The 14,210-nt window shown below is 42.8% G+C and overlaps 2 protein-coding genes across 4 annotated transcripts in view; one reads left to right on the forward strand and one right to left on the reverse strand.

Moving 5' to 3' along the window:
• The window catches only part of magixa (MAGI family member, X-linked a), a 42,824-nt gene extending 38,992 nt beyond the window's left edge, over positions 1 to 3,832 (forward strand). For 2 of the 3 annotated variants that reach the window (XM_088331131.1, XM_088331132.1), the window contains exon 21: positions 2,003 to 3,832. In XM_088331131.1, coding sequence (XP_088187257.1) covers positions 2,003 to 2,583 — 581 coding nt within the window. In that variant the 3' untranslated portion in view covers positions 2,584 to 3,832. The remainder of the gene's footprint in view (positions 1 to 2,002) is intronic. The other variant, XM_088331133.1, reaches the window with a different exon arrangement.
• Positions 3,833 to 5,314: 1,482 nt separating this feature from the next.
• On the reverse strand, positions 5,315 to 13,783 carry cdk20 (cyclin dependent kinase 20). Its single transcript, XM_088329898.1, has 9 exons — positions 13,646 to 13,783; positions 12,310 to 12,450; positions 12,129 to 12,242; positions 8,713 to 8,901; positions 8,428 to 8,549; positions 8,284 to 8,346; positions 7,020 to 7,143; positions 6,072 to 6,227; positions 5,315 to 5,993 (listed from the first exon to the last, which is right to left on the reverse strand). The coding sequence occupies exons 2-9, from the start codon at positions 12,382 to 12,384 to the stop codon at positions 5,799 to 5,801; spliced, it is 1,038 nt and encodes a 345-aa protein (XP_088186024.1). The 5' UTR covers positions 12,385 to 12,450; positions 13,646 to 13,783; the 3' UTR covers positions 5,315 to 5,798.
• Between the last annotated feature and the right edge of the window lie 427 nt (positions 13,784 to 14,210).

Raw genomic sequence — 14,210 nt, forward strand, 5'->3', positions numbered from 1 at the left:
TTTGCGTTTTGGAAGACTCGGATGTAAATTCAATTACTGTAAGTAGTAAATCTTACTAGACTTTGAAAACCATGCATGTCTGCAGTGCCTGAATCTCATGACAAAAAGTTACCGGACACCCGCCATAAAGTTGCCTGCCCCATTTTTCACAACTTCAAACACAATAAGACGACTAATTGTAAAAACAAAAAAAAAACACTGTTGCAAATCATTAAGAATTGATGATCATAATATATAACAGAACAACACTTTAAAATTACGTTTATTATAAATCTACTTATAACATTCATTGCATGTATATGACATTGCTATTTTCCATCTGCCATCAGTATGTACCTGTATTTACTCATCTTCATTCATTCAATGTTTGCGTTACGTCGTCTGCTACAAGCCACGTGACCTCCTCTTTCCACGATGATTTTAATGTACGTTTACGTTTTGTAGCGTCATCAATTTTGTTAGCTTCTTTTAAATATTTCCTCTGGGGCGGAGGTTTTGGCCTGATTCCTAACCACTTATCCAATTTTTTGGCGTTCTCTGTGCGTCTACTTTGGAAAATGATATGAAAATGCACGACCTTATAACGCTCGGGAAAGTCCGGAGGCACGGAGTTATGCGATGCAGGCTTCTGATTGGCTGCCGAGTATGCAAATTACCAAACGAACAGAAATTGAAATTCCGAAATTTCCAAATTCAAACAAAGATTTCGAAATCGGAATAAAGCAAATGTTTGATTTAAAAAATAAATTAAGAGAAAAAAGAAAAACGAAAGATTTTTTTTTCTTAAAGTTGTCGGCCACGCGGGCGGAGACGTTTTGTAAGTTGTACGTCCGATATAAAAGATGCACGCCCCGGGTGTCTTATTTCAGATACTGATGTCTGATAAAAAAATCTATTAATCCAGGTTAAAGTTAGACAACATTGAGCAAACAAGAAATAAAGTATTCTTTAAACCAGGATTGGTTGATGTCACTGCTTTATTCCTTTTTCTAGTTGAATTATATACTATCTTTAAACAAATGGCAACTCTTTTTTTGGGGGGGGGTGCACTAACTGATGAAACAGTGTTGAAAATAATTCCAATTTTTGATGGATAATTCATACATCTGACAATGTACATGTGATCCACACGCTTGTACAGTGTTTTGTATCGAAATGGTTCAATGATGTGTCTGAGGCATTTGAAATGTAGAGTGCTTAAGACTTAAGTTCCCTGTCAGAGAATGGGTCTGAACCCACGTCTTGCGTCGCCTATGATTGACAGGCTATTGCCTTTTCGTGTTAAGCATTAGAAATGACCGACTCATTACTTTTATCATATGTAAAATCAACCATCAAGATGAATACCTGAACAGCAAACCCCCGTTTTAACACAGTAACCTGCTGGGAAAATACAATTTCAACTAATTCCTTACAACACAACACCTTATCAGCCCCACAGCATGACGTGTAGCTCCTTCTTGCGGCGTTAATTTGGTAAAGAAACCTGGACACGCCTTAATACCCTGCTTTACATTTGCAGTAAGAGTCCATCAGAGCTGACAAATCTGAATCTATTTCTATGTGTAGTTGGCAAGGAGCTTCATGGATCACCAACATTTTGCGTCCACCCTTACAAGTTTAGCGTCTTTGGACACCTTGTAGCCATAAATATACCTCTGCATAAAATAATCAAGACTTTTTTTTTTCTGACTTTTGAAATACGTTTGCACAATCCGGAAGAAATGTTACGGCTATCAGGAATATCCCCTAAAGAGTCGCTCGCTGTTGTTGTTTCAGCCACCATATTTGCTCTTCTTGTGATACATGGTTACCCTTACTATGGTGGGTGTGGCCTAGCGCTTGCTGTCGGATGTATGAATATTCACCTCCAGTCACTTCACACACACACTTTATTACCAACTTTCTAAATAAATACCACGATGCCCAACGCGCAAAGTACTAATGCAAATGCTTCTGCTTGGAGCAGCTCAGCTGAAATTTTCATCTGTCTTTTTTTCAGGCCCTGAGGAAGAATCATCCTCGTCCTCCTCACATAGGGAGGAGCAGGAGCCTACTAGAGTTGCAGCAACGACCACCTGCCACAGCCCGCAGAGGAGAAAGCGAGCTGGGGGGGCCAAAGTAAGATCGAGACGAGGGGAACCAGGACGAGCTGGAGGAGGGCCTCCGGATCTGGACTTGGATCTTGTGGAGGAGGAGGCGAGAAGGAGAAGGAAGGAGCGAGAGGAAGAGAGAAGGAGGATGAAAAAGAGAGAGAGAAGGAGGACTACAAGAGAGGAGACCGTAGTGCAGGAGCAGGAGGAAGCAAAGTATTCAGAACGCTTGCCAATTCCTCAGCAAGGAGCGTTCTCGTTCCTGATGCCTCGTGACGAGCACCCGTCTGACAGCCAATCCGATGTCAGTAATGCGGGCGCCAGCCAATCAGGTGCCAGCTTGTCCTCAGATTGGAGGGGAGTCAAGGGGTCATGGCAGGAACAGGGTCAAGATTTGCTCTGGCTGGAGCCCAGCCCGCGGAGACTGACACAGGTTCTAATCGGTAGTCGCCTCAGTGGGCGGGGCTTAGCAGGTGGACTTGCACTCTAATTGGACATTGCCAAAAAATTATGCTTATATTCTGGTGGGGGGACTTTTAAGGGCTTTTTTTTCTCTATGACGGGCCTTTTCCTGCATGTGATCGGACAACACGGTTTACCTTTGAACTATGAGGTGAAAAAGAGGCGTGGCCCCACTAACAAAGTATGCAAAGAAGAGAATTTTGAAAACGGACACGTCTTAACATTGAAGCATGTCAATCATTTTTATTTTTATAACCTGTAAGGACCTTATTGAATTATGATAATTATTATAGAGTAATAGAGACTGATTGCTTGCTCGTAACAAGATGAAAAAACCTTTAGAACTCCTAATAAGCCATATTCCCACACCATCATGTGTGCGTGTGGAATGCGTGAGTCTAAATTGTATGATTGGTTCCGTGTCATGTATAATAGTATGCTTGGTTGTATGTGTTTGGAGTTTTTTGTGCATGTGCTCATTTTTTTGGTTTAGTTTGTAAAGTGTTTTTTTAATACAGATTTTGTGCAAGGCCTGTACAGTTTATGAGTATGGATTGTGTGCATTAACTCTGTGAGATTGAGTACTTCTGGATGCGTGCGTTTGAAAGGACCATATAGTTAAACAGAGGGATCGCTTGCTTGTAATGAAAATATACTTTTTTTTGAAAATCTTGCCGGTACGTCCTTTCATTTCAATGTCAACGAAGAACGTATTAAGCAGTCGTTTCTATAGCAAAGCTTCACTAAAGCTTTAGTGATCTCGAGTTTAAAGCCCTTTTAACTTCAGTTGTAGCTTTAAAAGCATTAAAGTGGCATTAACATAAACAGATTGAATTATTCGGAGTTTTAACCAGGTTAAAGTAGCTTTAAAGCTACTTTAATTTGAGTTAAAATGTCTTTACATCTGTTTCAACTCCTGAGTTAACGCTTTAAAGTTACTTTGACACTGAAAGCTTGGTACCTGCTTCAATTTTTTAGTTAGATTTAAACCTGCTTAAAAACTTTTTAACTCTTTAGCCAAAGCAGCTTTAAAAAAGAGGTTTGACCATTTGAAGCTTTTGGATTGGGAATGACTGTTTTATAGCAACAAGCATGCACTGATGTCCTGCAGCTGTGCTTGCTGACTAAAGTGCCTCGTTTACTTCAGCCTTCACCCAGCAGATGGCGCCGTGGCTGCTGGCAAACTTCTTTTCAGAAATATACGTCATGTCCACTTCATGTTTATTACCAGAATTATGGACTGTTCCAACAAATTATTAAACCAATTATGAAAAACATTTTTTCTTTTTTTTTGTGTCATCTGGGTAAAGTTTACTGTCCGAAGCAAACACTGTCCAACCATCGGGGCAGCAGCCTCCGCAGGAATGCCGAGACCTCCTTATCTTAAGCCACTTTGTCCATCTCATTCGACGGGATGCCAAAGCGTTTTCAGGCCAGCCTTGAAAGGTAGCCTCAACATCGTGTCATATATCATCCCTGGCAGTGAGAAATGCCCGGAACACCTCTCGCAGGAAGGCGTCCAGGAGGCATCTGTATCAGATGCCTGAGCCACTTCAGCAGGCTCGTCTCAATGCAGATGAGCAGCAGCTCTACACTGAGTATATCCGGGTTCACCAGGCTTCTCACCCTAGTTCAACGGGAGAGCCTAGGCACCCTGGGGAGAAATTTATCGGCTGTTTGTATCTAAAATCTTGTTCTTTCTGTCATGACGCACAGTTTGTGACCTTGGTAAGGGTTAGGAACATAGATCGATTAGCCTTTCAGCTCTGTTCCTTCTTCACCATGACAGACCGATGCACGGTCTGTATTACGACGAACACTGCACCGATCTGTCTGTCAATCCCCTGTTCCATCATACACTTGCTCATGAACAAGACCCTTAGATAGTTGAATTACTCCACTTGCGGCAGGATCTCATTCCCAACCAGTAACAGGCAAGCCATCCTTTTCCGGTTGAGAATGGAGGTCTCTGACTTGGAGGTGCTGACCTTCATCCCACCCACTTCTCACTTATCTGGGAAATTGCTCCAATGAGGGTTTAAGATCACTGCTTGAGGAAGCCAACAACACCAGATCAACTGCAAAAGGCAAAGATGCGATGATGAGGCCCCCAAACCGGACCTCTTCTACACCACGGCTGTGCCTAAAATCTGTCCATTAAAGCCATGAACAGAATCAGTGACAAAGGGCTGCCTTTACTTTTAACAATGCAGAACAAACTCCAGGAAGCGTCATCGGTGTTTGGTGAGTTACTGGAAAACAGTACTTGGTTACAGTTACTTAATTTAAAAAGTAGTTCCGTTACCTCCTATGTTACTGTCACCCAAAAGTAACGCATTACTGTGAAAGTAACTAGTTACAAATTACCGCATGTAATCGCAATGAAGCCGACCCCCTAAAACTGCTCTAAAATAGCCATATAAAAATAATTTGAAGAGAATGTGTTCACCAACCCGTGGAAGCAGAAAATCCTTCATATTTCATGGCTTGTACAATCTTGAGAGCTTTTAAACCAGCAGCCGAGACATTCTATATCCATTTCTTTATCCATTTCTGGGTACCGTCCAAGACCTTTTATTTTTTTCCTCCAGGCATGGTATATTGAAGAAAAATGTTTTGCAAATGAAAAGATGAAGCACATTTTAGTGTAAATTCTGTACTGAAGTTTGCCCAATTGTTTTTATTCCTGTATAAGCTACGCCTCCTCTCAATGCACTGCCTATTATTAGCTACTGGTGACACACAAACAAATATGCACCTGATTTCAGTATTTTTTTTTAATAGTTGTAAATACGGCTTAGATGCAAGTATATAGAAATTTGGTGTTCTCATACCCTGTGCTTGAGACTGTGTCACTGCAACTGAATTCAGTTGTACTACACCAAGCCTTAAGTGTTCAATTCATGATCTACCTTTAATGAATAGCTAAGTAGCGCTACATGTTGTAACAACAGTTGTGTTGCAAAATGTGATCAATAACACGTTACAGTAGTAATTAAGGAGGAAAGTAATTGCGTTCTAGGAATGCGTTCTTTTTGTTACGCGTTACCAACACTGCTGGTCACACAGGGAACAAATAGCCCGGATAAGACTGTCCGGCACCATATACTCCCGAAGCACCGCCCACAGGGCTCCCAGGGGAACACTGTTGAATGCCTAGTCCAAGTCTGCATTTATAGTTTTTGTTCTAGTTACAAATCCCACACTGTGTTTCAGCCTTCTGCCATTCAGGCGGCTGGCCAATCACAGGCAGGAAGCGTGTTTTCTCAGCAGCGCAGGCTGCACCAAGCTGTTCTTCAGAGGGAGGTCCACTGAGAAGTCAGCCGATCCCGCCTGCAGCCGTGGGTGAAGAAGATGCCCGGCTCCTCTCTGAGGGATTGGAAGTTCTGAGTGGTGGGCAGGAAGAGGCGGGCTGAAGAAGTACGGGTGGAGGAGGGCCTGCGGGCAATTCCATGCGTCCAGTTAAGTTTGCTCATCTCCCGCCGGTGGGTTTGTACTCGATCCTTCGTCTCGTACCTTATGGGCCGGGCATCGCCGCTTGGATGGGTAGACCAAGAAGTTGGAGAGCAGGCTGATCGCGTCGGCGGAGGAATCGGGAACAATCTCTTCCAATGGGATGGCGGGATTTTCCTTGAAGGTGATCTTGTTGTAGTCTGGCAGCTCTTTCATCTCCTGCAGTGAAATGGAGCAATGTTTGAATACATGGTGCCCTGCTCTGAGTCTGTGTGTTTTTTGTGTCTTGTGAATTTGGAATGTGTGTGTAGCATATATATTACCCTGATTTTAGCTGACCTGTACTGGCTCCCTGACAGTTAAAATGTGATTTAAGGTTAGTAACATACAAAATTTGGACGGACATACTTCCCTTTATCTTTATTATATAATTGCCCACTATGTTCCTGCTCGGAGCCTTCACGTCCAAAATGCTGGTCTACTGGTGATTTCGAGAGCCAAAAAAGAAATCCGCAAGTTCAAGAGTATTCTCCATTTGGGCCCCGGTGCTGTGCAATGCTCTACCCTCTGGGATACAACCTGCAACTTGTGTTCAAATCTATGCTTTAGATATACTATTTTACAGCTTTGAGTGTTGTTGACTTCATACTATTTCCTTCTTGTCCTTGAGGGAGCAGAATGAACATAGATGTTGCAATGGTTCCAAGCCATCATACCGACACTTGGACCTTATGTACGCCATCATCTAAAACCTGCTGCATCAGCCAAGATTTTAGGGCAGGAAGCTGTCAACTGGACATTCTCTCATTCCCTATATGTATTGTTGATGAGGACTTTTTACTGTCCATTGATGCCCTAGAACCATCCAGAAAGGGGGGGATTAAATCATGTGTGGCCCCTTCTCACGCTTAGGTTCTTTCTTGCTTCATGTACATTTCAGATCAAGGGATGTTGTACTGGATATCTGCGCAGCCCATTGAAAGCTTTACAAATAAACATGACTTAACTTACAGGCCAGGTGTCCTCGGTGGGTGTCCCAAGCACCCTGAGGACACAACATAGCTGTTCGATGTCATTCTCCCCAGGGAACAGAGGAGACGAGTTGAGCAGCTCACCGAAGATACAACCCACTGCCCTGCAAAGCAAACAAACACACGGTGTCTTGTTATTCTAATCAAGCATAATGACCCGGGGTTGCGGGGCTTGGAATTGCAGGGCATTCTACTTGGGCGAGGTTGTTGGGGCCGTGGTTTGTTGAAAAAGTGGTAGGGACCCACTAAGGAGTGCCATACAGCTTCCCGCAGCTCCAGAGTCCCTTGTATATGAAAGCAGATGTTTATCGATATTGTTGGAATCTATTGGGGGTTCCTCGACAGAAAACCTTGCTAAAAACCCTAACCCTAAAGTACAACTGTGTAAATATTCATGCGTGCAAAACGGGATTCGTAGTTTTTATTATTTGTATTAAAGTTTCGATCGATGAGTCCTAATTACCATTTTTTTCGCAAGGTTAGAAGAGACAGGTCCTTGGCGAGCAGAAATGAGCCGTATAGGAGAAAAAATACTGTAGAGTACATCACTTTAGCATCTGAGTTGCCCATTAGCACATAAGTCTACACAAAAAGACAACTCACTCGCTTATTCACACCTAGGGTCAATTTGGACCGGCCAATTAACCTCGCCTGCATGTTTTTGGAATGTGGGAGGAAACCGGAGTGGCCAGAGAAACCCATGCAAGCACGGAAAGAACATGCAAACTCCGCTGGTAGCTAAAGGCTGGTAACTGGATTTGATCCCATAATCTCAGGACTGTGCCGCGGACACGCTAACCACTCAGCCGCAGTGTGACTCAGTCTGGAACATCACCAAAAAGTGATACAAAATCTAAATGTTGTCAATTTAAGCACTCCTTCGTTTCCTTTTCCAGCTGCTCATCAACATTACAGTTGCAGGGGTGTTGGAACTGGCATTGGGCAAGGGGGAGGGGGACTCCTTGGATTGTCGACCAGTCCTAAGAGCCACAGTGACACACAACCATTCACTGAAACGCTCATGCCTATGGACAATTTTGAAATGCCAAATGACCTGCCATGCGTGGTTTTGAACGTGTGAGAAATTCTCTGAGGAAACCTACTCTGGCACGGGGAGAACAAGCGAACTACAGAATTGGAATTGAACCCATGACCCTTAACTGGAGGAAGCCATGCTTACCACCATGTCACCTCAGTTTAACTAAGTACAGGTAAGTGTAAACTACAATGAATCATTTCCATACCAGAGGTCGACACCCTCATCGTACTTCTTGGCTCCGTAAAGCAACTCAGGTGCGCGATACCACCTAGACACAGAGCGGTGTGAATATTTCATTTTTTTAAGAAAGGTTTGATAATTAAAGGAGGTGGGTTACAAAGCGCCTCACCTTGTGGCCACCTGGTGACTGTACAGTCGATCCTTTTCCTGGCTGAAGAGGCGGGCCAGACCAAAATCTGCAATCTTAAGGTGTCCCGACGAGCTCATGAGAAGGTTGGCAGGTTTCAGGTCCTGGAGGCAGAAAACGAGGCGTGGCAAGAGGCGGGCACAGCCGATCGACTTGGAGTAATATTGGGCGATGAATAAATGTTATCAATTTATAGTTTATCTAAAAAACGTTTTCCCATTTGAAGGTCACATCGCTTAGGGCTATCTGATTGTAGATGGCGCTTACCCGGTGCATGATGTTGTTGTCGTGAAGGAAGGCTACGCCCTTAAGCAGCATCAACATGTAACTTTTGACCTGCGCTGGGGTCAGAGGTCGCAGAGAGTTGCGGATGACCTCAGAGAGGTCGGACAGCATGAAGTCAAAGACCAGGATGAAACCGGTGCCATGGGGGAAGACGTCTTTGAGCCTCACCACCTGAGGAGTTGAGATTGTTCGAATAATTATACAGAGACCCCTCGCTACTTTGTGGTTTTGATTATCGCTGGTTCACTGCTTTGAATTGAATTGTCTTTATTGTCATTGATTTCAATGCATTGTGTATTGTGTTCTGAGACACAACAAATGCTATCACGGGATAGGTTAGGGAGGGTTTTAAGTATTGGGTGGGCATGACTGCCTGTGCCTGTGACCGTGATAGGCTGGTGTATACTATCCACCCCTGGATACATTGACTATATTGAGTCAATGTATCCAGGGGTGAACAAGGGGTGGCAGTGGCTCAGGAGGTAGAGCGCTCGTCTTGGGATCAAGACATCGCAGTTCGAATCCCGGCTCCTCCGTGTTACATGTCGAAGTGTCCTTGGGTAAGACACTGAACCCTTAATACCCCAATATGCAGGTTAGGGCCTTACATGGCTGGACGGCCGCTATTGGGAAATGTGAAGCACACTGTAAAGCGCTTTATGAAGCGCTATATAAATTTAGATCATTTCAATTCATTACTTACCCAAAACAAACTGCAAGCTCGTTACATTGAAACAAATTTAATCACTTCAATTAGACTCTGAGGATATTCAGAAGAGCGCAAAGAAATGGTGATCACCAGCGGGTGCTCTGTGGACTGCTATCTGATCCAGGACTGAAGCGGTGTCAGGAAAGAAGACAGCGAGGCTGCAGGTCCAGGCTACTGCTATGGCTAGGCTAACCATTCTCTTAAGCTACCCCTGTATCTCACAAACACCAGATCCATTACCCAAGAAACTCATGACCTGGAGCTACAACTCATGGGAAACTGCAACATTACCGAGAGTCATGTTTTAATTATCGTGTAGATCAGGCTTAATCCGAGGAGTCCTAATGCTAGCGTGCAGCTAGCCAGCTGCCCTCTAAATTGCTTTCAGGCACTGAAAGGAGAATCCCTCCAATTTTGTTGCACTTTTGTATAATGACAATAAAGACCATTCATTCATTCTATTCTGTTCTCTGTGTTTTTATTTGTAGATCTATAGGTTCTTTTTTTTTGTTACAGTTATATACTCACAGTTGGTAATGACATAATAGAATAGAATAGAATTTACTTGTCATTCTTTGTAACAATGCACACAAAACGAAATGTCGATACACCTGACCCGTACAGATAAACTGTAGCGAGCCGATGCAGCCGCAGCCAAACAGGGCGCAGCCATTTATAGTCATTAGGTGACCAAACCCCCCAATTCCAACCCTTAATGCTTGAGCGCCAAGCAGGGAGGCAATGAGTACCAATGTTGTAAGTATGACACGGCCGAGGTTCGAACCAGCGACCTCCCAGTCTCAGTGCGGGCGCCCTACCATCTAGCCTACCGAGCTGGTATGTTTAGTATGTATGGTATGTCTCGAGGTACAGTGCATCCGAAAAGTATTCACAGAGCTTCACTTTTTCCACATATTGTTATGTTACAGCCTCATTCCAAATTGTATTAATTTAATCTCTTATCTCAAAATTCTACACAAAATACTCCATTATGACAATGTGAAAAAGTGTTTTTTTAACTTTTTTTAACTAAGAAATCACATTTACATAAGTATTCACAGCCCTTGCTTAATACTTTGTTTATCCACCTTTGGCAGCAAATACAGCCTCAAGTCTTTTTGAATATGATCCCACAAGTTTAGCACACCTATCTTTAGGCAGTTTTGCCCATTCTTCTTTGCAATAAGTCTCAAGCTCAATCAGGTTGGATGGGAGACGTTTGTGCACAGCCATTTTCAGATCTCTCCAGAGATGTTCGATCGGATTCAAGTCTGGACTCTGGCTGGGCCACTCCAGGACATTTACGGAGTGGTTCTGAAGCCAATCTTTTGAGATCTCGGCTGTGTGCTTTGGGTCGTTGTCCTGCTGAAAAATGAACCTTCGCCCCAGCCTGAGGTCAAGAGCGCTCTGGAGCAGGTTTTCATCCAGGATATCTCTATATATTACTGCATTCATTTTTCCTTCTATCCTGACTAGTCTGCCAGTTCCTGCTGCTGAAAAACATCCCCACAGCATGATGCTGCCACCACCATGCTTCACTGTAGGGATGGTATTGGCCTGGTGATAAGTGGTGCCTGGTTTCCTCCAAACATGGCGCCTGGCATTCACACCAAAGAGTTCAATCTTTGTCTCATCAGACCAGATAATTTTGTTTCTCATGGTCTGAGAGTCATTCAGGTGCTTTTTGGCAAATTCCAGACGGGCTTTCATGTTCCTTTTACTAAGGAGTGGCTTTCGTCTGGCCACTCTACCATACAGGCCTGATTGGTGGATTGCTGCAGAGATGGTTGTCCTTCTGGAAGGCTCTCCTCTCTCCACAGAGGAACGCTGGAGCTCTGACAGAGTGACCATCGGGTTCTTGGTCACCTCCCTGACTTAGGCCCTTCTTCCCCGATCGCTCAGTTTAGAAGGCCGGCCAGCTCTAGGAAGAGTCCTGGTGGTTCCAAATGTCTTCCATTAACGAATAATGGAGGCCACTGTGCTCATTGGGACCTTCAAAGCAGCAGAAATTTTTCTGTATCCTTCCCCAGATTTGTGCCTCAAGACAATCCTGTTTCGCAGGTCTACAGACAGTTCTTTTGACTTCATGCTTGGTGTTTGTGCTCTGACATGCACACTCAACTGTGGGACCTTATATAGACAGGTGTGTGCCTTTCCAAATCATGTCCAATCAACTGAATTTACTGCAGGTGGACTCAAATTAAGCTGTAGAAAGATCTCCAGGATGATCAGTGGAAAAAAGATGCACCTGAGCTCAATTTTGAGCTTCATGGCAAAGGCTGTGAATACTTATGTAAATGTGATTTCTTAGTTTTCCATTTTTAATAAATTCAAAACAGGTTAAAAAAAAACTTTTTCACATTGTTATAATGGAGTATTTTGTGTAGAATTTTGAGATAAGATAAAATTAATACAATTTGGAATGAGGCTGTAACATAACAAAATGTGGAAAAAGTGAAGCGCTGTGAATACTTTCCGGATGCACTGTATGTTTGACACTTAGGGCCTTTTATGAAAGTGCAAGGCTACGATTTTCACTTTTTGAGGGGGGCTCTGGTCTCCAATAACCGCAATAACAAAGGGATTACTGTATTTTTAAGTGGTCCAGTATTTTCTCGCTTTATGCAACAAAAAATTCTAGGACAGTGGTCTCAGCTCGACCACAATGCGAGACTAAAATGGAACTCACATGCTGATTGTCTTCAATCTCCTGCAAGGCCTTGATCTCCCGCAAAGCTTGGTTGGGAATGGAGTCCTCAAGCCGTCTTAAAGCCACCTTCTTAAGGGCCACCGTCTCTCCTGTCTGCTTGAAACAGTTTTGTTAAATTTGAAATCCAGTGAGTCCATGGAGGATATTTCAATAACATCACCTCCACGTGTTTGGCCTTGAACACGATGCCATGAGCGCCTTCGCCTATACGACCCAAGATGCAGTACTGCTCCATCGCGTGAAATGTTGACTGACTTCATACAGGATCATCTGGGTTCTTGATGTTCACCATTAGCAGTGACTACAGATATTAACATTGAATAGAATTTAATCAGGAGAAATAGGAGATGCTGTATTAAAAAAACAGCCCTATGACAGCATCTGTGGGTTTACCTTGTGAGAGGAGCTACTTTTCTATTTTACTTTTTTTTTTTTTTTTTTCTAGCATTTTCCTCTTTTTCCCATTTGTTTCCTACTTTTCTTTCCCTTTGCTCATTTTCCGTGTATATTTTTGGTTTACTATGTCTTTCTTTTTGCCTTTCTTTTTTCTGTTGTTTTGTTTTTTATTGTCTCTTTTTCATTGCAGCTTTATTTGTCGCTTAAAAGAAATTGTATGCATAATGATACATACTATTTATAATAAATAAAAGCAACAAAAACAACGTGAAGAGGGTTGTGGGAGCCAAGAAAGATGAGCCGAGCTGAAAAAGAGACGGAATTCCCCTCACGATAAGCTTATTCGAGTGAGAATAGCTACCTAACTGTTAACTTCTGCAAACACGTAGCACAACACAACCAAGTACACACCGATGACAGGTAAAAAGTGCAAGATGAGTGAATTGAACGATAACAGTCCTTCTTTTAACGCGTTTATTTTTTCTTTTCCTGGCATTTTGGGCTCCAACTAGCACCTTTCCGCTCTCCATCGTACCTAACTCCTATCATTCTCGCTGTTCTGAGTTCATTTTACCACTAGAGAAATCTAAATGGTAGTGGGCCAAACCGATGGTAAAACTAACGCCATTTGCTACGATGTTGGGGTTGCGTTGAATGTGGCCAAAGAGCTGACTAGAGAATTAATGCACGAGTAAGGTTAGACAGAGCAAGTGACAGATATGTTTTAAAATTATTATTATTATTACAACAGCCCTGCGATTGGCTGGCAACTAGTTCAGGGTGTCCCCTGCCCACTGCCCGATGATTGCTGGGATGGGCTCCAGCACCCCCGCGTCCCTACTGAGGATAAGCGGTGCAGCTAATGAGATGAGATTAGATTATTACAACACACACGAATGCACAATAAAATAACAACAATCAGCGTGTGACTTAACAATTCTAACCACAACCAAAATTAACAATATATTTAAGAAACAGAAGAAATTCAGATGTGACATGTCATCTGGCTTGCGTTGCCTTGGCAACCTGTTAGCTCACTTAACGAGTACGTGCCACTAAACAGGTTTGTTCTAAAGTTAACGTTTGAAACCATTACTTACATGAGTATACTGCTCGAGTATGTCTGACGATGCTGTATCAATCGGAATTTTTACAAATGAATAAACAATAATGTCGGACCGACTTCGAGTATCAAATTATTCCTTAGGCTCCGGTTTGGATAAAGGGGGAGGGGTACTTCTTCTTCGTCAATCATTTGGGAAAAGACACGGCGAGGATGCCATGTTTTTTTGCCACCTAGTGGGCGGAGAAACAGTATGCAACAAGTTATACCAGGCAAAGACGATAGGACTGCATTGCTTTTATCAAGCGTAATTAATGTACAGTATTGTCAAGTACTAAGTGTCGACTGACGTAAAATTATACTTCATTATACCAATAAAGTTTTATATATAAACAATGGAGAATACTACAGAAAGAGAACATTTGTTATTTTGGTCTAAAAACGTTATACAATAAACTATTACAGCAAAACCTTTTCTGATTTTTCAAAGGAACTTCTAGGAAGTATATACAATATATGCTCATACATTTCATATGACTAAACACATACATAAATAATATATATATTAAGAATTACTCACCCTACCGTTGGGCCACCGAGTC

This window comes from Urocampus carinirostris, chromosome 3, assembly GCF_059441175.1.
Source record: "Urocampus carinirostris isolate Australia breed hairy pipefish chromosome 3, RoL_Ucar_1.0, whole genome shotgun sequence".
Lineage (NCBI taxonomy): Eukaryota > Metazoa > Chordata > Actinopteri > Syngnathiformes > Syngnathidae > Urocampus > Urocampus carinirostris.